General features: G+C 46.8%; 4 protein-coding genes across 6 annotated transcripts in view; all 4 read left to right on the forward strand.

Moving 5' to 3' along the window:
• The first annotated feature begins 2,113 nt into the window (after positions 1 to 2,113).
• On the forward strand, positions 2,114 to 3,185 carry LOC103477742 (uncharacterized). Its single transcript, XM_008431033.3, has 2 exons — positions 2,114 to 2,859; positions 2,936 to 3,185. The coding sequence occupies exons 1-2, from the start codon at positions 2,269 to 2,271 to the stop codon at positions 3,002 to 3,004; spliced, it is 660 nt and encodes a 219-aa protein (XP_008429255.1). The 5' UTR covers positions 2,114 to 2,268; the 3' UTR covers positions 3,005 to 3,185.
• A 3,771-nt stretch (positions 3,186 to 6,956) lies between these two features.
• On the forward strand, positions 6,957 to 11,258 carry mgat1a (alpha-1,3-mannosyl-glycoprotein 2-beta-N-acetylglucosaminyltransferase a). Of its 3 annotated transcripts, none has more exons than XM_008431036.3 (3): positions 6,957 to 7,267; positions 8,381 to 9,240; positions 10,127 to 11,258. In XM_008431036.3, exons 2-3 carry the CDS (start codon positions 8,617 to 8,619, stop codon positions 10,823 to 10,825), a joined length of 1,323 nt encoding a protein of 440 aa, XP_008429258.1. In that variant the 5' UTR covers positions 6,957 to 7,267; positions 8,381 to 8,616; the 3' UTR covers positions 10,826 to 11,258. The 3 variants fall into 3 exon arrangements, with proteins under 3 accessions (XP_008429258.1, XP_017164933.1, XP_017164932.1); XM_017309444.2 differs by lacking the exon at positions 6,957 to 7,267 and adding an exon at positions 7,323 to 7,462; XM_017309443.2 differs by lacking the exon at positions 6,957 to 7,267 and adding an exon at positions 7,483 to 7,970.
• Positions 11,259 to 11,709: 451 nt separating this feature from the next.
• sh3bp5la (SH3-binding domain protein 5-like, a) lies at positions 11,710 to 17,196 on the forward strand. The gene is made up of 6 exons (XM_008431035.3): positions 11,710 to 12,443; positions 12,774 to 12,836; positions 13,084 to 13,212; positions 14,370 to 14,534; positions 15,610 to 15,783; positions 15,939 to 17,196. Exons 1-6 carry the CDS (start codon positions 12,201 to 12,203, stop codon positions 16,446 to 16,448), a joined length of 1,284 nt encoding a protein of 427 aa, XP_008429257.1. The 5' UTR covers positions 11,710 to 12,200; the 3' UTR covers positions 16,449 to 17,196.
• A 731-nt stretch (positions 17,197 to 17,927) lies between these two features.
• The window catches only part of gabbr1a (gamma-aminobutyric acid (GABA) B receptor, 1a), a 105,193-nt gene continuing 104,342 nt past the window's right edge, over positions 17,928 to 18,778 (forward strand). Inside the window, exon 1 of the mRNA XM_081597566.1 lies at positions 17,928 to 18,426. The gene's annotated coding sequence lies outside the window, so the exon portion shown is untranslated. The remainder of the gene's footprint in view (positions 18,427 to 18,778) is intronic.

Raw genomic sequence — 18,778 nt, forward strand, 5'->3', positions numbered from 1 at the left:
ACATCTAGATTCGTTTCTTTTTCTGCCGTTCTGTTGCAGATTGTGAGTGTAGCTCTGAAAATCAGCTGCTGTCCACTTTTGCTCTGCTGTAGGAAGACGGAAAAAAATGAATTGGAAAAATTAAAACCTAAAGGAAAGGACATTTTATTATTTTAGTTAATTTAGTAGTTTGGGTTAAACCAGGGGTCTGCACTCTGGCTAAACAAATTGTCAACTAAAACACAAAAAGTCCATTAAATTTCCACAACAGTAATGTTTGTTTAAAATCTATTTTTTATATAATTTTTTGGATCTTTGTAGCATTTCTACGATCCTGCTGAAGAAAATGTATCAAAGTTCTTTAGTTTTTCTTTGATTTAAACCTCCATCCATTTTCTAACACCCTGGTCCCTCAGTGGGTCAGGAGGTGCTGCTGCCTCTCCAGCCAACGTTCTGGGCGAGAGGCGGGGTCACCTGGACGGGTCACCTGGGCAGGTCGCCAGTCTGTCGCAGATTTAAACCTTAAACTAAAAAATCAAAATAAAACATTTAAGTTTGTGGCTGTAATGTGATAAAATGTTTAATATTTTCCTGTAGATTTTAGGAAACCTCACACTGGATCTTTAGCAGCTCAGGTTCTGAACCTTTAGCAGCTCAGATTCTGGACCTTTAGCAGCTCAGGTTCTGGACCTTTAGCAGCTCAGGTTCTGAACCTTTAGCAGCTCAGATTCTGGACCTTTAGCAGCTCAGGTTCTGGACCTTTAGCAGCTCAGGTTCTGGACTTTAGCAGCTCAGGTTCTGGACCTTCAGCAGCTCAGGTTCTGGACTTTAGCAGCTCAGGTTCTGGACCTTCAGCAGCTCAGGTTCTGGACCTTCAGCAGCTCAGGTTCTGGACCTTTAGCAGCTCAGGTTCTGGACTTTAGCAGCTCAGGTTCTGGACCTTCAGCAGCTCAGGTTCTGGACCTTTAGCAGCTCAAGTTCTGGACCTTTAGCAGCTCAGGTTCTGAACCTTTAGCAGCTCAGGTTCTGGACCTTTAGCAGCTCAAGTTCTGGACCTTTAGCAGCTCAGGTTCTGGACTTCAGCAGCTCAGGTTCTGGACCTTCAGCAGCTCAGGTTCTGGACCTTTAGCAGCTCAGGTTCTGAACCTTTAGCAGCTCAGGTTCTGGACCTTTAGCAGCTCAAGTTCTGGACCTTTAGCAGCTCAGGTTCTGGACTTCAGCAGCTCAGGTTCTGGACCTTCAGCAGCTCAGGTTCTGGACTTCAGCAGCTCAGGTTCTGGACCTTCAGCAGCTCAGGTTCTGGACCTTTAGCAGCTCAGGTTCTGGACCTTTAGCAGCTCAGGTTCTGGACCTTTAGCAGCTCAAGTTCTGGACCTTTAGCAGCTCAGGTTCTGGACTTCAGCAGCTCAGGTTCTGGACCTTCAGCAGCTCAGGTTCTGGACCTTTAGCAGCTCAGGTTCTGAACCTTTAGCAGCTCAGGTTCTGGACCTTTAGCAGCTCAAGTTCTGGACCTTTAGCAGCTCAGGTTCTGGACTTCAGCAGCTCAGGTTCTGGACCTTCAGCAGCTCAGGTTCTGGACTTCAGCAGCTCAGGTTCTGGACCTTTAGCAGCTCATGTTCTGGACCTTTAGCAGCTCAGGTTCTGGACCTTTAGCAGCTCAGGTTCTGGACCTTTAGCAGCTCAGGTTCTGGACCTTTAGCAGCTCAGGTTCTGGACCTCTCCACGTTTTGATTCCCAAATAAAATGCAACCTTTTGTTTCATGAGTTCGGACTGGTTCTGCTTGTGTCTCGGGTTCCAGCACATGGACAGTAATGGTTGCTCTGGACCCGTCTGTGTCTGGTGGTTCTGGCAGCTCTGACACCAGCTGGAGTGCTCTACTGCAGTTTTTCCTTCCACTAACCTTTCTATCATTGACCTTTGACAGTATTTTCTAGTTGCTGATGAGCCTTGCGGCCGTAACAACAGGTCAGGATTTTGCTCAGTCTCTGTCAGATATGAACTTTCTGAATGATAATTTCTCAGATTCTAGCTGAATATCCTGACTTGTGTAATCAATGTTGCTGTTCATGTGTTTCTCTGCTCTGGAAGCTAAATTAAGACCTTTGACCCAGTTTTATTTGGTGCTGAGTCTCATGACAGCTTCTCCTTGAAGACACACCCCTGTGGGACTGGAACATGGCCCGGACCCCCCGGTCCTCCGCTGCTCCCCTCCTGTAGCCTCTCCAAGCCTCATTATGTGACTCTCTGCTCGGCTGCGGACCTCCAGGACGAACCGACTCCTTCTCGCCATGGCTTCCACCCCCTCCGCCTCGGCCCTGTCCGCCGTGCTCCGCTGCAGGGGGAACATCTGGACCCGGAACCCGCCGACCAAGCGGCCTGCCTCGGCGGCGTGCAGCCTCGGACTGGCCGGCGGGACGCTGCGCGACTCCCCGGCGGAGCGCGGCGGATCATCCCGCGGGTCCGAGTGGAGGATTCCCCGCCGAGGAGAGCGCCTGGTGTCGGCCGCAGGGCTCTCTGTCTGCTGCAGATGGGATAGTGGCGACAGTGAAGCTCCGGCAGAAGAAGTTTTTAAGAAAAATCATAAATTATCTTCTTCCAAACTTTCCCAATCTTCGGCTTGTGGCGCCCCCAGCGGCCAAAAGGCGCCCCTGCAGCAGAGAGGAGACGTCTTCAAAATAATCCACATCAAAAATCCTGAAGCATCACAGAAGTTATGCTTGCAGGGCTTCATTCAGCTTCCAGCCGGAGTCCTGAAGCTCTCCGTCTGCATCAGCTCTGGGTTGAAGGTGCAAAACCCCGGTTCTTCCCTCACCTCCTGGGTGTCCTGGTTCATTTTCTCAAAACAACAGATGAAGAGCGTCAGCACTGACCCAACACAGGTGAGCTTTTCTAAATGAAACGTAATCATTTCTGCAGTGCAGTGTGTGTGAAATCATACTGTTTTTCCTCTTTCAGGAAAACACACAGAAGCAGGAAAACATGTGCAGTTCTGGCCGACAGACGACCTATGACCCACCTGACTGAGCTCCGAGCAGCCAGACTCCAGCCCAGCATTGATCTGCTTACATTTACTCACAGGTTGGACTTCAGCCTGCTGGCGCCGCCAGGACACGCGTCGCTTTAGCTCCCGCTGAACTCAGAGTCAGGAAACGGCAAACCGACGGATGGAAAGCACAATCTAGTAAAACGTCTGATGAAATTCAAACAGTGTCGTTATTTTTTCAACACATAAAGACAACTACCACACATGAAGTGGCTTTCCTGTCATTTCCTTTGGCGATTATTACATTTCAGCTTCTGAAAATAAAATCTGTTGCACTGTTTCAAGTTTTCAGACAAGAAATATGAAAACATGAATGCATCCATCCATCCATCCATCCATCCATTTTCTTCCGCTTATCCGGGGGTCGGGTCGCGGGGGCAGCAGCTTCAGAAGGGAGGCCCAGACTTCCCTCTTCCAGTTCCTCCAGGAACCCCAAGGCGTTCCCAGGCCATAGAGAGACATCGTCCCTCCAGCGTGTCCTGAGTCTCCCCTCCTCCCGGTGGGACCTAAACTCCTCACCAGGGAGGCGTCCAGGAGGCATCCTGACCAGATGCCCGAGCCTCAACTGGCTCCTCTCGACGTGGAGGAGCAGCGGCTCTACTCTGAGTCCCTCCAGGATGACCGAGCTTCTCTCTCTAAGGGAGAGCCCAGCCACCCTGCAGAGGAGGAAACCCATTTCGGCCGCTTGTACCCGTGATCTCGTTCTTTCGGTCATCACCCAAAGCTCATGACCATAGATGAGGGTGGGAACGTAGATCGACCGGTAAATCGAGAGCTTCGCTTTTTGGCTCAGCTCTCTCTTCACCACGACGGACCGGTACAGCGCCCGCTTCACAGTAGACACTGCCCCAATCCGCCTGTCGATCTCCCGCTTCCTTCTTCCCTCATTAATGGGAATGCATTCACTCATCCCTTTCTTACCTGCTGCTTACTCTGGTCAGGGTCAGAGGTCAGTTTATTAGTCTACTGCAGGGTCAACAAAGAGCCAATTATGCATGCACACACCCAGTAAGGTCAAAGGTCAAGTTCTCATGGAGGGCAGAGCCGTCAGGAGCCAAAAGAGAAAACACTACAGATTATTCAGACTAGGACTCTATGAACCAGGAGGTCCAGATGTTTCCACTTTGCACCCAACCTCCAGTGATCCATGTGAACACATGAACACATGAACACATGAACATGGCTTCCTGTTGGCGTTTCCAGGAAAAAGCAAAGTTCAGCTACCAACCTGGACCACATATTCACTGGATGGATGTGGAAAAGACTTTCAAAATGGCCTGATTCTGTCTTTGAATGACTTTTATTATCATTTAAAAACGTTCTGCGGTTAAATTATCCTTTTTTTCTTTACAGTGTTTGAAAAACAGGTTGGTCTACATTTACTTATTTACTTTCTCCCTCTGAGCAGAAAGAGTTTGAAATGTAATCAGCCTTTCAGGAAACCAAAGCTTGAGTTTCACATCCAGTTGAGTGTGAAATAAAACGTTTTTTTTACCAACAGCTGCAGTTTTGTTCTGTCGTCAGTTTTTCGGTAGAAGCAAAACCCTCCATGCTTCCTGTCTCAGCAAAACACTGAGAACCGCAAGAGTCTCATTAGCAACCAGGATCTGCTGATGAGACCAAAACCAACTTTAATTAGTTCTTCAGAAAACTGAGTGAAACCAACTCAAGACTGTGAGACGTATCTCTCTTCTTCTGGATAAAGATTTCTGTTTTAATAAGCAAAAATCTTTAGATTTTATGTGAAATTTGCAGAATGAAGTCAGTTTATTGCAGAAAACTTTATATATTTGTTTTTGTTTTTGCTTGAACTTCTCTAACTCATTAAAGTACATGTTTAAGAGATTGTCAAAGATCGGATTCTTGAAGAAGTATGAAACAGTAGCTCATATTAATGTTGTTTAATTGAGATAGACGACTGACTTTGTATGTTTTTTTTTTGTTGTTGCAGAAGATAACCATTTTTTTCCCCGTTTTGTTTTAGAGTTGAGAAAAAAAGGGGCAGATATTTCATTTCATTTTGTTTTAAAATTTTGAAATACGTATGGATTGAGATGTATTTTTTTAGTATATCAAAAATGTGTTAGGTTGTTTTTTTGTACTAAATGAAATGAATGAATAAATTAAAAAAAAAATAAAAAAAGTCAAAGTGAAAAAATGACTGAAATAAACTTTCTGAAATGTTTTCCCATCTAAAAGCTGGATGCAGAAAGTTTCCACGTATCCTGATGAATCCTGGTTTGTTTCAGCTGGATTTCCTGAGACGGACGGATTAACTGCCGTCTGCAGCTAAGAAGGTCAGAGACCAACTTTAATGGTAGTAATAATTTAAGTGGTAGATATTGGTTATCAGATACCTCAGCAGTATTAATATTGGATATTGACATCGGCACAGATTGTAATATCGTTACATCCCTAATGAGAAGTTTCCCCGCAGCATGACTCCTCAGCTGCCGTGCTTTCAGTGTACCGTCGCCTGAGAAACCGCCTGATGGCCGTAGATCTAAAGACATCCGTTTGTCTGTCAGCAGTCCATAACATGTTGCCTCATGGGTCACTGAGCGTGTTCTTTGGTGACCTTTGACCTCTTCTGCAGGTTAAACTTTTGCTGTTTCACCTGTTCTTCCTTCCATCTGAAGGGTCCTTCTCCATTTTCCACCATGACTTTCTGGATTTTGTTTTCATTTTTAAGCTTCAGAGAGATTTTAGCTGCCAAGCATCATTTTCTGTTTAGATGAAGTATGCAGTTCATTCAACGGATTTCTAGAATTTCCCATTTATCTCATATTTTCAGAGGAATAAATCATAACCAGCATGTCTGGTGCTCTCTTCCTCTAATAACCACAATAACTGCAGCTAATGACTTTCCATGTAGAAATATCATGATGTTGGACTGCTATGATTATGAACATAGACGTACAAATGCTTTGGATCCATCTGGATAAAATGAACAGCAGATGGAGGGAAGAAGGTCTGAGTTTTCCAGCTCAACCTTTTCCCTCTGTGACTCAGTCTTGGACAAACAAAGAAACAAACAACAAAGGACTGACTGGCTGATTTACATATTTATGAAAATATGTGAGTGGATGGATAATTTTTTTTATGGTTTTTAACCTTTATTATAGGAAAAACTCACTGAATGACACATTAGACTCAAACACAAACAGCACTTTCATTAAAATCACATCAGGACAAATATTTACATTCAGATGTTTCAGCCTCCAAATTACTGCAGCTTGTTGAAAATATTTAAAGAAAATATTCAGAATTTTTTTACCTTCTTGTAAACATTGAAAATGATACTTAGAGCCATAGGTACCACAATTTAATAAGTCATCAAATTAAAATATATGCATTAAAAATATAAAACTAAATACTGAATCAGTACATTAGTTAATATATAACATGTGAATTTCTATGTATTTGTTAAGATATTGCAATATATAAATAATTAAATGCATTTACTTCCAGTTAATATTGAACCATGACACAAAAGTAATGGCACATTTGGCACTCTGTAGCTGATTTATTTCTGAGTGGAGGGATTGCTGTTTGGGTTCTTTAAATTTGTGAATTTCTGAATGTTTTCTTGTGTTACACTCTGATGAATTTATGAAATCAGTTCTTTATTCAGAACATTTCTAAAGGCGGGAAACTGAAACCTGTTGCCCTTCATTCCTTCCCCAGATGACAGTCTTCCGAGTTTAGAGAAAAGAAAAGGCGACCAGCTCAAACCTGAGCAGTAAACTGGAGCTGCTGCGAGCAGACATGGACTCGAACAGGAAGCTGCGGGTTGGCTGGGAGGAAGATAAAAACTCTCCTACATTTGCATTTCTTTCTTTAGGAGATAAAAACGGGGGGTTTTGTTGTGCAGACAGAAAAACGAGACTCATTAATCTTGACTTCTCTGAGTCTGAACTTCGTGTTCAGGCCACCAGCAGCTGCTTTTCATTACTTTTAATTCCTTCCTTCCTCAAACTGTTGCATAACTCCTCAAGGTGACGGTTAGGGCGGGACTTCCGCCCGAGCGCTCAAACAGGGAAGTCGTCGTGTTACTTTCCTTCAGCGTCACGGTCCTGCTCCGTGGGAAAAAACACGCTAACTTGGCGGCTGTTAAGTTGCTCCAGCGGGAGGAAATCCGACAGGAGCGAGGTCCGCGCCACCTCCCGCCGCCGCGAGGTTCACCTGAGCCCGGCTGTCAGCAGGGGAATGAGCCGGCAGGAGGCGGAGGGCGCTCCGGCAGGGTGAGCGCTTCTGGTGGGGGATCCACGGCAGGCAGGCTGGCTGGCTGGCTGGGTGGGTGGGAGTGGGTCTCAGTACCTGTGGAGCTTCAACAGGGTGGAAGCTACTGGTGGACGATCCACAGAAGGCTGGAGGCGAGGATGAGTTTTAGTGTGTGTGGATATGCAGCAGAGTGGAAAGTGCTGAGAGGATCCACGGTAGGCGGTGTGGGTCCGGGAGTCTGTGGGTCTGAGTGACTGTCTGTCTGTGGAGCTGCAACATTTATCACATATTAAACATGTTGAAGCTGAGGTGATGTTTTATTTTTACCCAGTGAGCCTCGTGGATGTTTTACTGATTAATTTCACGTTGCGTTTCCGCCCCTTTAACAGCAGCTTTTTGTTTTGCTGCTGCAGGTTTTGCTCTGGAGATAAAGTAAACACACCCATGTTCTCATTAATTATCTACTTTAATGCTGAGCAAATATCAGCAGATTGTTTCTGGAGGGTAGAAACAACAAAACAAGGAGTGGACTAGTCAAAGTTTCCAGATTTCATTTAATTCTTAATGTCAAGGCTCTAAAGTTTACTTTGAAAACCAAAATAAGCTCAAAGTTTGTTTGTTTTTTCAGGCAAAATATTTTTTGTTTTTTAGCTAAAAAAAGAAAAACAACCTTCACCTTCTGCTGGAACAACTGACCTTTGACCTGGACGGTTGTCATCAAAGGTTGTTGAATTTAATTCATTTTTGGTGATTTTTAAGTCACAACGTTTTACAGTTTCATTTAACCTAAACCTTTAGTCATATATATATATATATATACATTTTTTTAAGCCAGTAACTTTTGTCATCTCTGAACCCATAATTGGGTCACGGCCGTTTTTTCTGGGGTAGAAGCTGAAATATTTGGGAAACGTTGAGTTAGTTTCAGGAGCTGCAGGAGAGTGTGTGTGTGTGTGTGTGTGTGTGTGTGTGTGTGTGTGTGTGCGTGTGTGTGTGTGTGCTGTTTGCTTCCAGGTGATAAGGGAAAATCAATGCGGCGCAGCTGTCCGGACCGGTCCTGCGACGCGCTGCATTTGCATGCCTTCCTGCTCGGTTTGCCTCTGGTTTCCATGTTTCTGCTCTTGTTGTTTCAGGTGAAACGGGAACCGAAAAGCCAGGGATAATTACTCCAGGATGGTTGGGCTGTAATCCTGAAAACATGCTGGATTTCTTCCCCCTGGCGCCGCCAGCTGCACCTGAGCCGGACACATCTGGGAACATGACTCTGTGATGAAACGGGACGAAGACGGACCCTCCCAGATCCCGTTCCTTTTGTCTGCAACCAGGACACTGCCTACTCAGAGTCAAGCTCTTCCCAGATCCCGGAGCCATGTTCCGGAAAAGAAGCTCTCTCATTCTATGTGGGACGTTCCTGTTTGTCACCTGGAACGCCGTGCTGGTGCTGCTGCTCTGGGGCAGAGCGCCCCCGGGCCAGCCAGATGCCGGGCAGCTGGATCCGGCCTCCATGCCCATCGATGACGTGATGGGAGACGTGATCCGCGTCGCAGATTCCTTCGAATCGGAGCTGGAAAAGCAGAAGGAGATCCTGTCCCAGATCCTGAGCCACCGGTCGCTGTGGAAGCCGGCCAAGAGAAAGGGGGCGAAGGTCGACGTTCCCAGTCCACCGGTCATTCCCATCCTGGTGATCGCCTGTAACCGGGTCACAGTGAGGCGCTGCCTGGACAAGCTGCTGGAGCTGCGGCCCTCCGCCAAGCTCCATCCCATAATAGTGAGCCAGGACTGTGGGCACGCCGCCACCTCCGACGTCATCGCCTCCTATGGGGATAAAGTCACTCACCTGAAGCAGCCGGACCTGTCCGACATTCCCGTACGGCCTGAGCACAAGAAGTTCCAGGGTTACTACAAGATCTCCAGACACTACCGCTGGGCTCTGAACCAGGTCTTCCGGATCCTTTCCCACTCCTCCGTGGTGATCGTGGAGGACGACCTGGAGGTACCGACGTTCCCAGATACGGACACAAACATTTAACCAACTTATGATCGTCTGTTTATTAGATTAAAATTAGTTCTAATTGATTAATAACATCTGCTTGGGCCAGTGTCCAGCAACTTTTAGATGTCTCTGCTTCAGCACACCTGGCTCCTGGATCAGCTTCACCACTGAGTTCAGGCATGTCGGCCAGGGGACGCATCCAAAGGCTGCGGGGCTCCGGCCCTCCAGGAGCGCAGTTTAAAACCACCGGCTTACATTTTCTTTCAGGGTTGTAGTTTGACTGCCATCCAGCAGAGGGCTGTCATGAGTTAATCCACTTCATAGAGTGAAGTTTTAATATATCTTTAAGAGAAACCACAGACAATACATCTGAACATCTCTCTGTTAATGGGGAATGAAATATTTTCTTTTTCTTTTTTCTATTCAGTAACCTAAGAGGTTTGTGTCTTGTTACATTTTATAAATACATTTATTAATGTGAGATTCACAATTTTCTGTCTATGCAGTTTATTTAGCTGACACCTTTTCAGCTGTTTAACCTGCATTCATGCAGGTAAATTGATTGAGATTAAATTATCACTTTCAGCAACAACCTGTTCAGAAAACATTCTAATAAACATCAGATAACTGAAGGATATTATCAAACACAATCTATATCTCTTTTAATTCGGCGTATTATGAAAAACTTAGCCCTTCATGTTGTGGAAAGATGGTCGGCTCTCTTGATACAAGAAAAAACTCAGATTTTTAATTAATCCTTAGTCGATAAATAAGATCAGCTTTAGATTAACTCATTAATCAATAACTTGTTCACTCGTTCCCTCCGAAGCCTTCATGTTTTCAGTCTCTCTCCTCAAAACATCTAATCCTCCATCCTCTCCTGCAGGTGGCGCCAGACTTCTTTGAGTATTTCCGGGCCCTGCACCCAGTGCTGCAGTCGGACCCCAGCCTGTGGTGCGCGTCGGCCTGGAACGACAACGGCCGGGAAGGGATGGTGGACCCCGGCCAGTCGGCGCTCCTCTACCGCACCGACTTCTTCCCTGGCCTGGGCTGGATGCTGCTCCGGGAGGCCTGGGAGGAGCTGGAGCCCAAGTGGCCCGCCTCCTTCTGGGACGACTGGATGCGGCAGCCGGAGCAGCGGCGGGGCCGCGCCTGCGTCCGGCCCGAGATCTCCCGCACGCTGACGTTTGGCCGGCAGGGCGTCAGCCTGGGCCAGTTCTACGACAAATACCTGAAGTTCATCAAACTGAACTCTGAGTTTGTGCCTTTCACCAAGCTGGACCTGGCCTACCTGCAGGAGGACGCGTACCGGACCAGCTTCACCAAGCAGGTGTACAGCGCCGCCGTGGTAACGTACGAAGACGTGAAGCAGGGCCGGCTGAGCGGCTCCGGACCGTTCCGGCTCCAGTACTCCAGCAAGGACAGTTTCAAGGTCATGGCCAAGAATCTGGGCATCATGGACGACTTGAAGTCCGGCGTGCCACGGACCGGATACCGAGGTGTGGTCAGCTTCTTCTACAGGGGGCGGAGGATCTACCTGGCTCCGCCTCCTGGGTGGAGTCAGTACGATCCCACCTGGAGCTGAGGATCCGCAGAGCGTCTGACACATTCCACACCAAAGAGAAACAGGATTTCTCCTGTTTGCCTTTACAGATGCTGGATGTTTAGGAGGTCCAGCCAACACTACTCAGGTTTCCCCGCAGCGCACAGCAGATCTGCTGTAAATCACCAGAGCTCTATTTTTCTATGATTCTGATTGTGCACATTGCAGCCACACATTTAATGCCCAGTTTGCCTTATTGTCTTTAAATTATTGGAGTTGGTCTGAGTTAATCCTGAGAAGGAAGCTTTTTCATCTAATCTGTGATTCTGTCTGCTGACGACTGCGATGAAACTAAATTCTGTTCTTCCTGCTCACATTTTGTCAGATGATTTTGTTTGGAATATTTGTTGCCTTGGAACCACTGTGGGAATTTGTATGTTTATTTTTCTTTTTTAATAAAAACAATTAATACAGAGTTTTTGGTCATAATGCAACTTTTTCTCAGTTATAGTCTGTGACTTGTCTAATGTTCGAGCTCATGTCTATTTTATGCAAACTGTTGAGGTGGACCTTTCAATCTTGTATTTCTTTCCGAGCAGCGACTACAAATTACTTCATATTTTGAAGTCTCAAGTACAATGTTTTATTCTTTTACATTTTATTAATTAAAACTGGAACTTCAGCCCTCCAAAGAAAACCCAACAGTCACAAAAAAAAAGTAAAATAAGTTTTGATAATGACGCTGTAATCTGGTTGAAAGTGGGATAAAATCAATTTACGATTAAAAAAAAACCAAAGTGTATATATTTAAATAAATGAAAATGGAATATACTATTAATGTGAAATCGTGAGTTTTAAAACATTTATTGTCATTGGCTGTTGAAGAGAAACTGCCGCAGAGTTCTGTTGTGTCTACGGTGGCTGTCGTGGTTCAAGCGCATTCAGCTCTGAACTGTTCACTTCATCTGTGATGATGGTGTGAGAACGGAGCGGCTAGCTGGTCTAGCTCTGGAGTGGAGATGTTAAGAGATGGGGGGGAAAGTGGCGGTAAAATAAGTTTGTTTTTTTATTGATTAAACCTCCACATGGTTTATACCGAACAGCAGCTGTTAGTTCTTACATGTTCGCAGAAAACTTAGCGGGGAAATTAGCATTTTTGACAGGCTAGGCTAATTTATGCTACTGGTTTCTATACAGGCTAGGCTAATTGGAGCGCCTGTCTCTACAGAGTATGCTAGGCTAGGCTAATTGCGGGTTCGGGTTTCTGTGCAGACTAAAAATGGCTTCAAACTCATCTCTCTCCGCCACTTGGATTATTTTCTGATCTCCAACCGCTTCTCTCTCGGTCGCTGCTGGGCGGAAGGTGCTTCTCGCTGGGATAAATCAAGCTAATAGCCGCCCGTCTATAGGGCCTGGGATGGAACCAGGCGACTTGCGAGAGAGCCCCGCCGGCTCTGGGGAGTCGGGTGTGGGGGGCTGGAGGGAGGTTATTCCTGGCGGTGAGGAGGAGGGGGAGGATTTGGAGACGAATGTTTCCAAAACGAGCGGGACAAAAGTAGAAAATGCGCTCAGAGACGCCTGTGACGAAGGCGACAGTGAAAGAGGCGTCAGAGAGCAGCTGCACAGCCCGTATGAGGAGGAGCTGGACCCCCGCATTCAGGTGAGACCACCGGCCTCTGGTGTTCCTGTTAGCAGCTCTTTAACCCGCATTAACAGTGGCAGATATATGATCACTGGATTACTTTCGATGAGGGTCGATTCAGACGGAGCTGATTAACTATTTTGTTGTTCATTATAAATCATAATAATCTGTGATAATCCCACTGTCTGTCAGAAGTAATCATCTTTGTTGCAGCGCTTTAACAGCAGAGCTCCACCAGCTTTCAGTTTCAGATTAGCCGTCATTGTTGGCCTTTATTCCCTTTAATCCCAGAGGTAAACATGTTGGTTTGCTCTTGCAGTTGATGAATTTTTGTTTGCATTTTCGCAGGAGGAGCTGGAGCATCTAAACGAAGCCAGCGCAGAAATCAACAAACTGGAGCTGGAGCTGGATGTAAGTGGAGATGAGTCAGTCATCAGAAGATTCAGCTTCAGATGCCACTCTTTTATTGAATATAGGTTTAACACACAAATACAATTATCAAATGTTTTTTCTGTAAAAGTTATTGTAGTTCCCAAACTTAAAGAATAAAAACTGTAAATGTTAATATCTGGCTGTTCCTCCTGCGTGAAACCTGACCTGCGCTCCCAAGGCAGATGAATCTGATGTGGTTCATTATTTTCCTGCATGAACCCTGAAGGATGCCAGGTCAGCGTACAGGAAGATCCTCACTGAGTCTGCCAGGAAGCTGAACGCTCAGAGCTCTCAGCTTGGCGGCTGCATCGAGAAAGCCAGGCCGTACTACGAAGCCCGCCGCCTCGCTAAGGAGGTACGGATCAATACGCCTCGTCTCAAACTGTGTGTGTGTGTGTGTGTTAGCAAAGTGCTGCTGTCTCCCAGAATCAGGCCAGAGGACCTTTTACTGCCATCTGCAGAGTCCAGGAAGGAAAACCGTTCACAGTGAAATGATGTTTAAAAATACATCAGTCTGAAGGATTAAGAGCTTCATAGGCTAAAAAGCTGGAGGAATGAACTTCTGGACTAATTTCACATTACTGTCGTAAATTTGCAGGGAAAAATAATTAAAAAGGCATAGATTTATGGTCAGACAGGTAAGGAAAAAAGCCTTGAATTCGGACATTTGCACTAAAAGATGTCAGAGGTTGTTGATGTGATGAAGCTGGAGACTTTCCAGGTTGTCGGTGTTTGATCTGTTCTGGGAGAAATGCATTCATCCATGCAGTTAGTTATTGAAAATGGCATTTTATTGTGATTAATTGATATGAGACTATCCACTCCAGACCTGTCAGTTTCAATTAATTTGTTTTTACTGCCTCAGTCAGGTGGTAAAAGGTCACGATGCACCTTCAATGTTCTGATCTTATTTTATTGATAAACCTTGTGTAATACCTGTGAAGCAAACGTGTTGTAGCAACATGAGGTATTGATATGAAATACAAAGGAAAACTACTCAGTAAACTAAAACAATCAGCTCCTTTAGTCTGTAATTTGTTACATTTTCTCAGCCGTCTCTCGCAGCAGAGTGGATTATTTTCAGACCTTTGAGAACATTGATCGATCGGTTTCAGATGGAAATATCGGCTGATCGATCGGTTCGCCTCTGGCCTGCGTAACGTTTGAGCTCAGCAGATCAACCTGCTGCTCGGCTCAATCTCCTCTGGCTCTTCAGATGTTTGGCCAAATATGTCAAATTTAAAGTTAATAGATAGAAATGCCAGCCTGTACACTTTGTTCTGTGTATTTTCATGAAAATATGCAGAATATTTCCATAATATCAGTTATCAGGGTGAAGATTTTTTAAGTAGTAATATACTTTTCATGCCTTTAAAAAAAAAAAAACTTAACATAAACAGTATTAATGTGTTTCTGTTTTGGGATCATGGTAAGGCTCCACAGTATATCGTCATAGCAACACCTCTGTGTGGAACATAGACATCTCAAAGGACAACTTCCTGCTTCCTGCAGGCGCAGCAGGAGACGCAGAAGGCGGCGCTGAGTTATGAGCGCGCCGTTTCCATGCACACGGCTGCCAGGGAGATGGTTTACGTGGCGGAGCAGGGCCTGATGGCCGACGGCAAGAACACGCTGGACCCCACCTGGCAGGAGATGCTCAACCACGCCACCTCCAAGGTAAACACACACACACACACACACACACACACAGCGGCCTGCTGCGTCCCGCCTGCTGGACTCAGATCATCAAATCCAGAGCAATCTGAAGAACAGCTGCAGCTTCCGGGATCATCAGCTCGGACCAACCGGACGTCTTCTGGACAGTCAGAACCAGAACCTGGAGCAGCGTCTCACCTGGGCTGAGCAGAACCAGAACTGCTCCAATGTTCCCAGAGTCTGGAGGAAGAGTGGAGAGGACCAGGACCAGAACCAGAACCTCCACGCTGCGCCGTATTGATGCAGAAGGAGCCCAGACCAAATCCTGACATCTCTGCTCAAAATGAAATTTTTATTGGTGGAATATTCTGAGAATATTCTGAATGTTGTTTTCTATTAAAACGATTCAATAACAGAAATAAATGCTTTAAATATTTGACTGTAAAAACTGAGCAGAATCTGTTTAATGAAATTAGATATAAATGACTGAAACATGGAGGCAAAATTCAGTTCTTCAGGATTTATTAGATCATTGTGAAGGGTTAGCCCCGCCCCCAGAAAATTTAGAAAAATTCCGCCATAGTGGGCGGAGCCACGAGTCAGAGGGGCGTGGCTAAGTGGAGATGAGACGGTCAGGAGGGAAGAAGCAATCTCAATGACTGTCCATAGATTTTGTAACTTTTCAGACGCTTGGACTTTTTTGTCTTTTTGAGATTTCTGACATGTGAAGCATCAATCCCTGAGTGAGTGGCGGGTTCTGTCAGCAGAGCAGATGCTCCACATGAGCAAAAGGAGAAACGATCAGGAAGGTCCATAAAAGCGCTGGTCCTACTCCTAACTCTCCACCAGGGGGCGTTCCTGAACCAGGGCTGGACTGCAGTAACACCGTTCAACCCGAAGAGGGCAGCACTGAGAGTTTTGGTTCAAAAATTGCAAAATTGAACAAATTTATATGAAAATGTCTCAATTTGCACAGAAACATGAAATAGAACCATTAATAATGAATTTATAAATTGTATCTGCAATAAAAAGTTTTATTTTCTAACTTGATCTAAATGACCAGAACTCGTTCGGTTGTTCTCCGTTTGTCCTGCAGGTGAACGAAGCCGAGGAGGAACGGGTCCGCAGCGAGCGGGAACACATGCGCGTCACACACGCCTGCCAGGAGGCCGAGGCCCGGGTCCAGACCCTGCAGAAGTCCCTGAAGCGGGTCATCGTCAAGTCCAAGCCCTACTTTGAGCTCAAGTCTCAACTCAACCACATCCTGGAGGTACAGCGAGCCTGGTGGGCCGGAGTGTGTTCTGACACCGAGAACACACACCTGTCATCGGCGCCATCAGCCTGGTGACGGGTTCATGCTGGAGCTGATCCATTAACACTGTTTGAACTGTGTGTGTGTGTGTGTGTGTGTGTGTGTGTGGTCAGGATCATAAGACGAAGGTCCTGCAGCTGGAGCAGAACGTCTCCAAGGTGAAGACTCGTTACTCTGTCGCTCTGAGGAACCTGGAGCAGATCAGTGAGCAGATCCACGCCCAGAGGGGTCGCGACCCGCCCGACTGCCCCACCCGCAGCCCGCCCGTCGGCGCCGAGTCCGACACCCGGGTCCGGGAGGACGACGCGGCCTGCGGAGCCGCCGCCAAGGAGCGTCTGGACGCCGCCTTGGACCTGGCGGACCGCTACAAGGAGGCGGAGCGGGAGCGGGCCGGGTCCGACTCGCTGTCCGTCTTCAGCCTGCAGACCATCGCCTCGGACCTGGAGAAGTACGACTCGGTGGAGCACCTGGGCGACTTGGGTGACCTGAGCGACGTGGGCAGCGTGACCGGAGACGAGGCGGAGCGGGACCGGACCAGGATACGGGACCCGGCGGCGCCCAGCGGCGCCAGGGAGCGCCAGCAGAACTTCTCCAAGCATCACCACCGCAGCTTCAGCCTGTGAGCCAGGACTGGAACCAGAACCGGGACCGGGATGGAAAACTCAAACCAGAACATGTAGTCTGAGCTTAAACCAACCCGAGTAACCCTTCAGCCTCAGTAGAACCTCAGTAGAACCCTGAAGGTCGATCCGTTCCTCTAGCATGACGAAACCATCAGAACCTTAAAAATCCCTGTTTGCTTTATTTTCTCAGACTCTGATCCGGTCCGGTCCGTCCGGACCTCTGGAGGCGCCGCTTCCCTGCGTCCCGTCAGGCCGGATCGACTGGAAGCTAAGCGGGTCGCCCGGACCCGGCAGAACCTGGGACAGTCAGGAAGACTTGATTAAAACGCTCGGTTCTGTCTGCAGCTGCAGGAGCATGTTTTGGTCGGTCCTGCGGTTCTGGTCCGGGTTTTAGAATCAGCCTTTTATTTAAATGGCGTGAAGTCGCAGCGTCAGATTTGTGTTATTTAAAATATTGTTTACATGGATTTTTGTTTGCCTTAAAACAAAAGAAGCTCCTGTCGTGACTTGATGTGTGCCTTGACACTTTAACGCTTCTGGTTCCAAACTAATCAGAACTTTTATGTTCCAGACAAAACTAAAAGTAAAACTGACTTTTTATTTGACGACTGAAACGTCTAAAAAAATCAAGTGGAACAGCCTGTAAATGTTTGTAATTATTCAGATGGAGAATATTTAAATGTGTTTGATGATAAATGTGATTCTCTGCTTCCTGTTGCATCAATAAACCTCATCTTTGACTCCCGAACGTGTTTTTATGAATCTGTTTGGATTTGAACCCAAAGACGTTAAAGTTTAACATTCAAACTACAGATAAACAGAGTTAAAAAATAAGGAACAATATCGATTTATAAATTACAAACATACTGCAATGTGGTGAAATTTAGTTTTATTATAATTATTGTAAAAATAATTTTCCTATTAAATACAATAGAAATATTCTTTATTGTCCCTCTAATTGTACATCGTTAGAAAATAGAAATTAAAATAGCAAACTAAAGAAATATTCAACTGATCAGGATAATTTAAAAAATGGTAGAAAATATGCGTTTGTGCACAAAATGCAAAATATGAGATTATAAGAATATAAGAATCTAGATGAGCAGGAACGAGACAAGCAGTGATGATTCTGCAGAGTTCAGGACGACTCTAAGGAAGCCCAGCAGGGTCAGTCCCGCTCCATGTCTGCTGCTGCAGGTAACACCTAATAAAAACCCTGCTCCTGACTGATACCTTTCCAGAATGAGATCAGTTCGGGTTCTTTCAGTGAAAGATGTCATCGAAGTTTGAATTGAAAATGTTTCCTTGAATATTGAAGAAATGATTATAAAATGAATCGGCGGTGTTCGTGTCCTCCGCAGGTGTTTCATGTGGAGCTGACTGCGCGCGCAGGGCTTTTGCTCGGCGGATGAGCAGAAACCTGAGCGAAGCTTCTGTCACTTAAGCTCCGAGGAGCTTTTAGGCTTAAAGCGTTAAAGCAGCAGCGCCATGTCTGCGGCGGCGCAGCGGGGCGGAATCTGCGGAATGATCCTCCATCAGGAGCTGCTTCCTGCCGGGCTGGGCGCAGTCCGTCCCCTGCTCAGGTTTCAGAAAAAGCCAGATAAATACGTGCGGGAGCTTTTACGCACGGTGCGTCTCCATCATGACGTCGCCATGAGCTCCAGATTGTAGAGAGGAGGAGGGGAGTGCTGAATCGCTGCTCGTCGTTTCTGTGGATGCGCTTGTGTATCTTTATTTGTGTGTGAGCGTGTGTGTGTGTGTGAGTGTGAGTGTGTGTGGATTTTTTTCCCTTCTTGTCATCTCTTTGCAATACTTGGAAATAACCCGGACCAGCGCTGTTTACGCGCGGAGCTGCTCGCTCATTTACTGCAAAGCCATAATAACAGAGCCATGCAGAGCGCCGGGAGGATGCACCTTTCTGCCCACTAATCCGACTCACTGGGAGGACTGGTTTGGACTCGGAGCCATCGAACCGACAGTAAGTACCCGAGGCTCGGCTTTCCGGTCCAGATCCACTGCGGCTGTCGCGGATCCGGGCAGATGTGGCTGTGAATGCAGAAGGCAGCATGCATATTCGATGGAGCCGCCAGGCCCGAGCGGGAGCGATGCTCGCGTTGTTCCAGAGATTAGACGGTGACATTCTGGGTCAGGCTTCCCAGCGAGCGGCCGCCCAGGCGGCGGGAGGTTCGGCTTCCCCTGCAGGCCGCCACGGACTCCCTGAGCAGGAACAGTCGGGAGCTGCGCCGTGACCCGCGGTTCACGCTCAGCCACGCACGAAATGCAGCATTTTGCGGGTCTCTGCGTGAAGCAGCGGGGTGAGCGCTGTCCGC

This window comes from Poecilia reticulata, chromosome 16 (genome assembly GCF_904066995.2).
Source record: "Poecilia reticulata chromosome 16, P_reticulata-male-v2, whole genome shotgun sequence".
In the NCBI taxonomy this organism is placed as follows: Eukaryota; Metazoa; Chordata; class Actinopteri; order Cyprinodontiformes; family Poeciliidae; genus Poecilia; species Poecilia reticulata.

Excerpts from the sequence above, each read along its gene's own strand:
- LOC103477742 (XM_008431033.3), top strand. The coding sequence starts at position 2,269 with ATGGCTTCCACCCCCTCCGCCTCGGCCCTGTCCGCCGTGCTCCGCTGC. Across the intron at positions 2,860-2,935 it reads TCAGCACTGACCCAACACAG|GAAAACACACAGAAGCAGGA; the intron begins GTGAGCTTTTCT and ends TTCCTCTTTCAG.
- mgat1a (XM_008431036.3), top strand. The coding sequence starts at position 8,617 with ATGTTCCGGAAAAGAAGCTCTCTCATTCTATGTGGGACGTTCCTGTTT. Across the intron at positions 9,241-10,126 it reads TCGTGGAGGACGACCTGGAG|GTGGCGCCAGACTTCTTTGA; the intron begins GTACCGACGTTC and ends CCTCTCCTGCAG.
- sh3bp5la (XM_008431035.3), top strand. The coding sequence starts at position 12,201 with ATGGAACCAGGCGACTTGCGAGAGAGCCCCGCCGGCTCTGGGGAGTCG. Across the intron at positions 12,444-12,773 it reads AGCTGGACCCCCGCATTCAG|GAGGAGCTGGAGCATCTAAA; the intron begins GTGAGACCACCG and ends GCATTTTCGCAG. Across the intron at positions 15,784-15,938 it reads AACTCAACCACATCCTGGAG|GATCATAAGACGAAGGTCCT; the intron begins GTACAGCGAGCC and ends GTGTGTGGTCAG.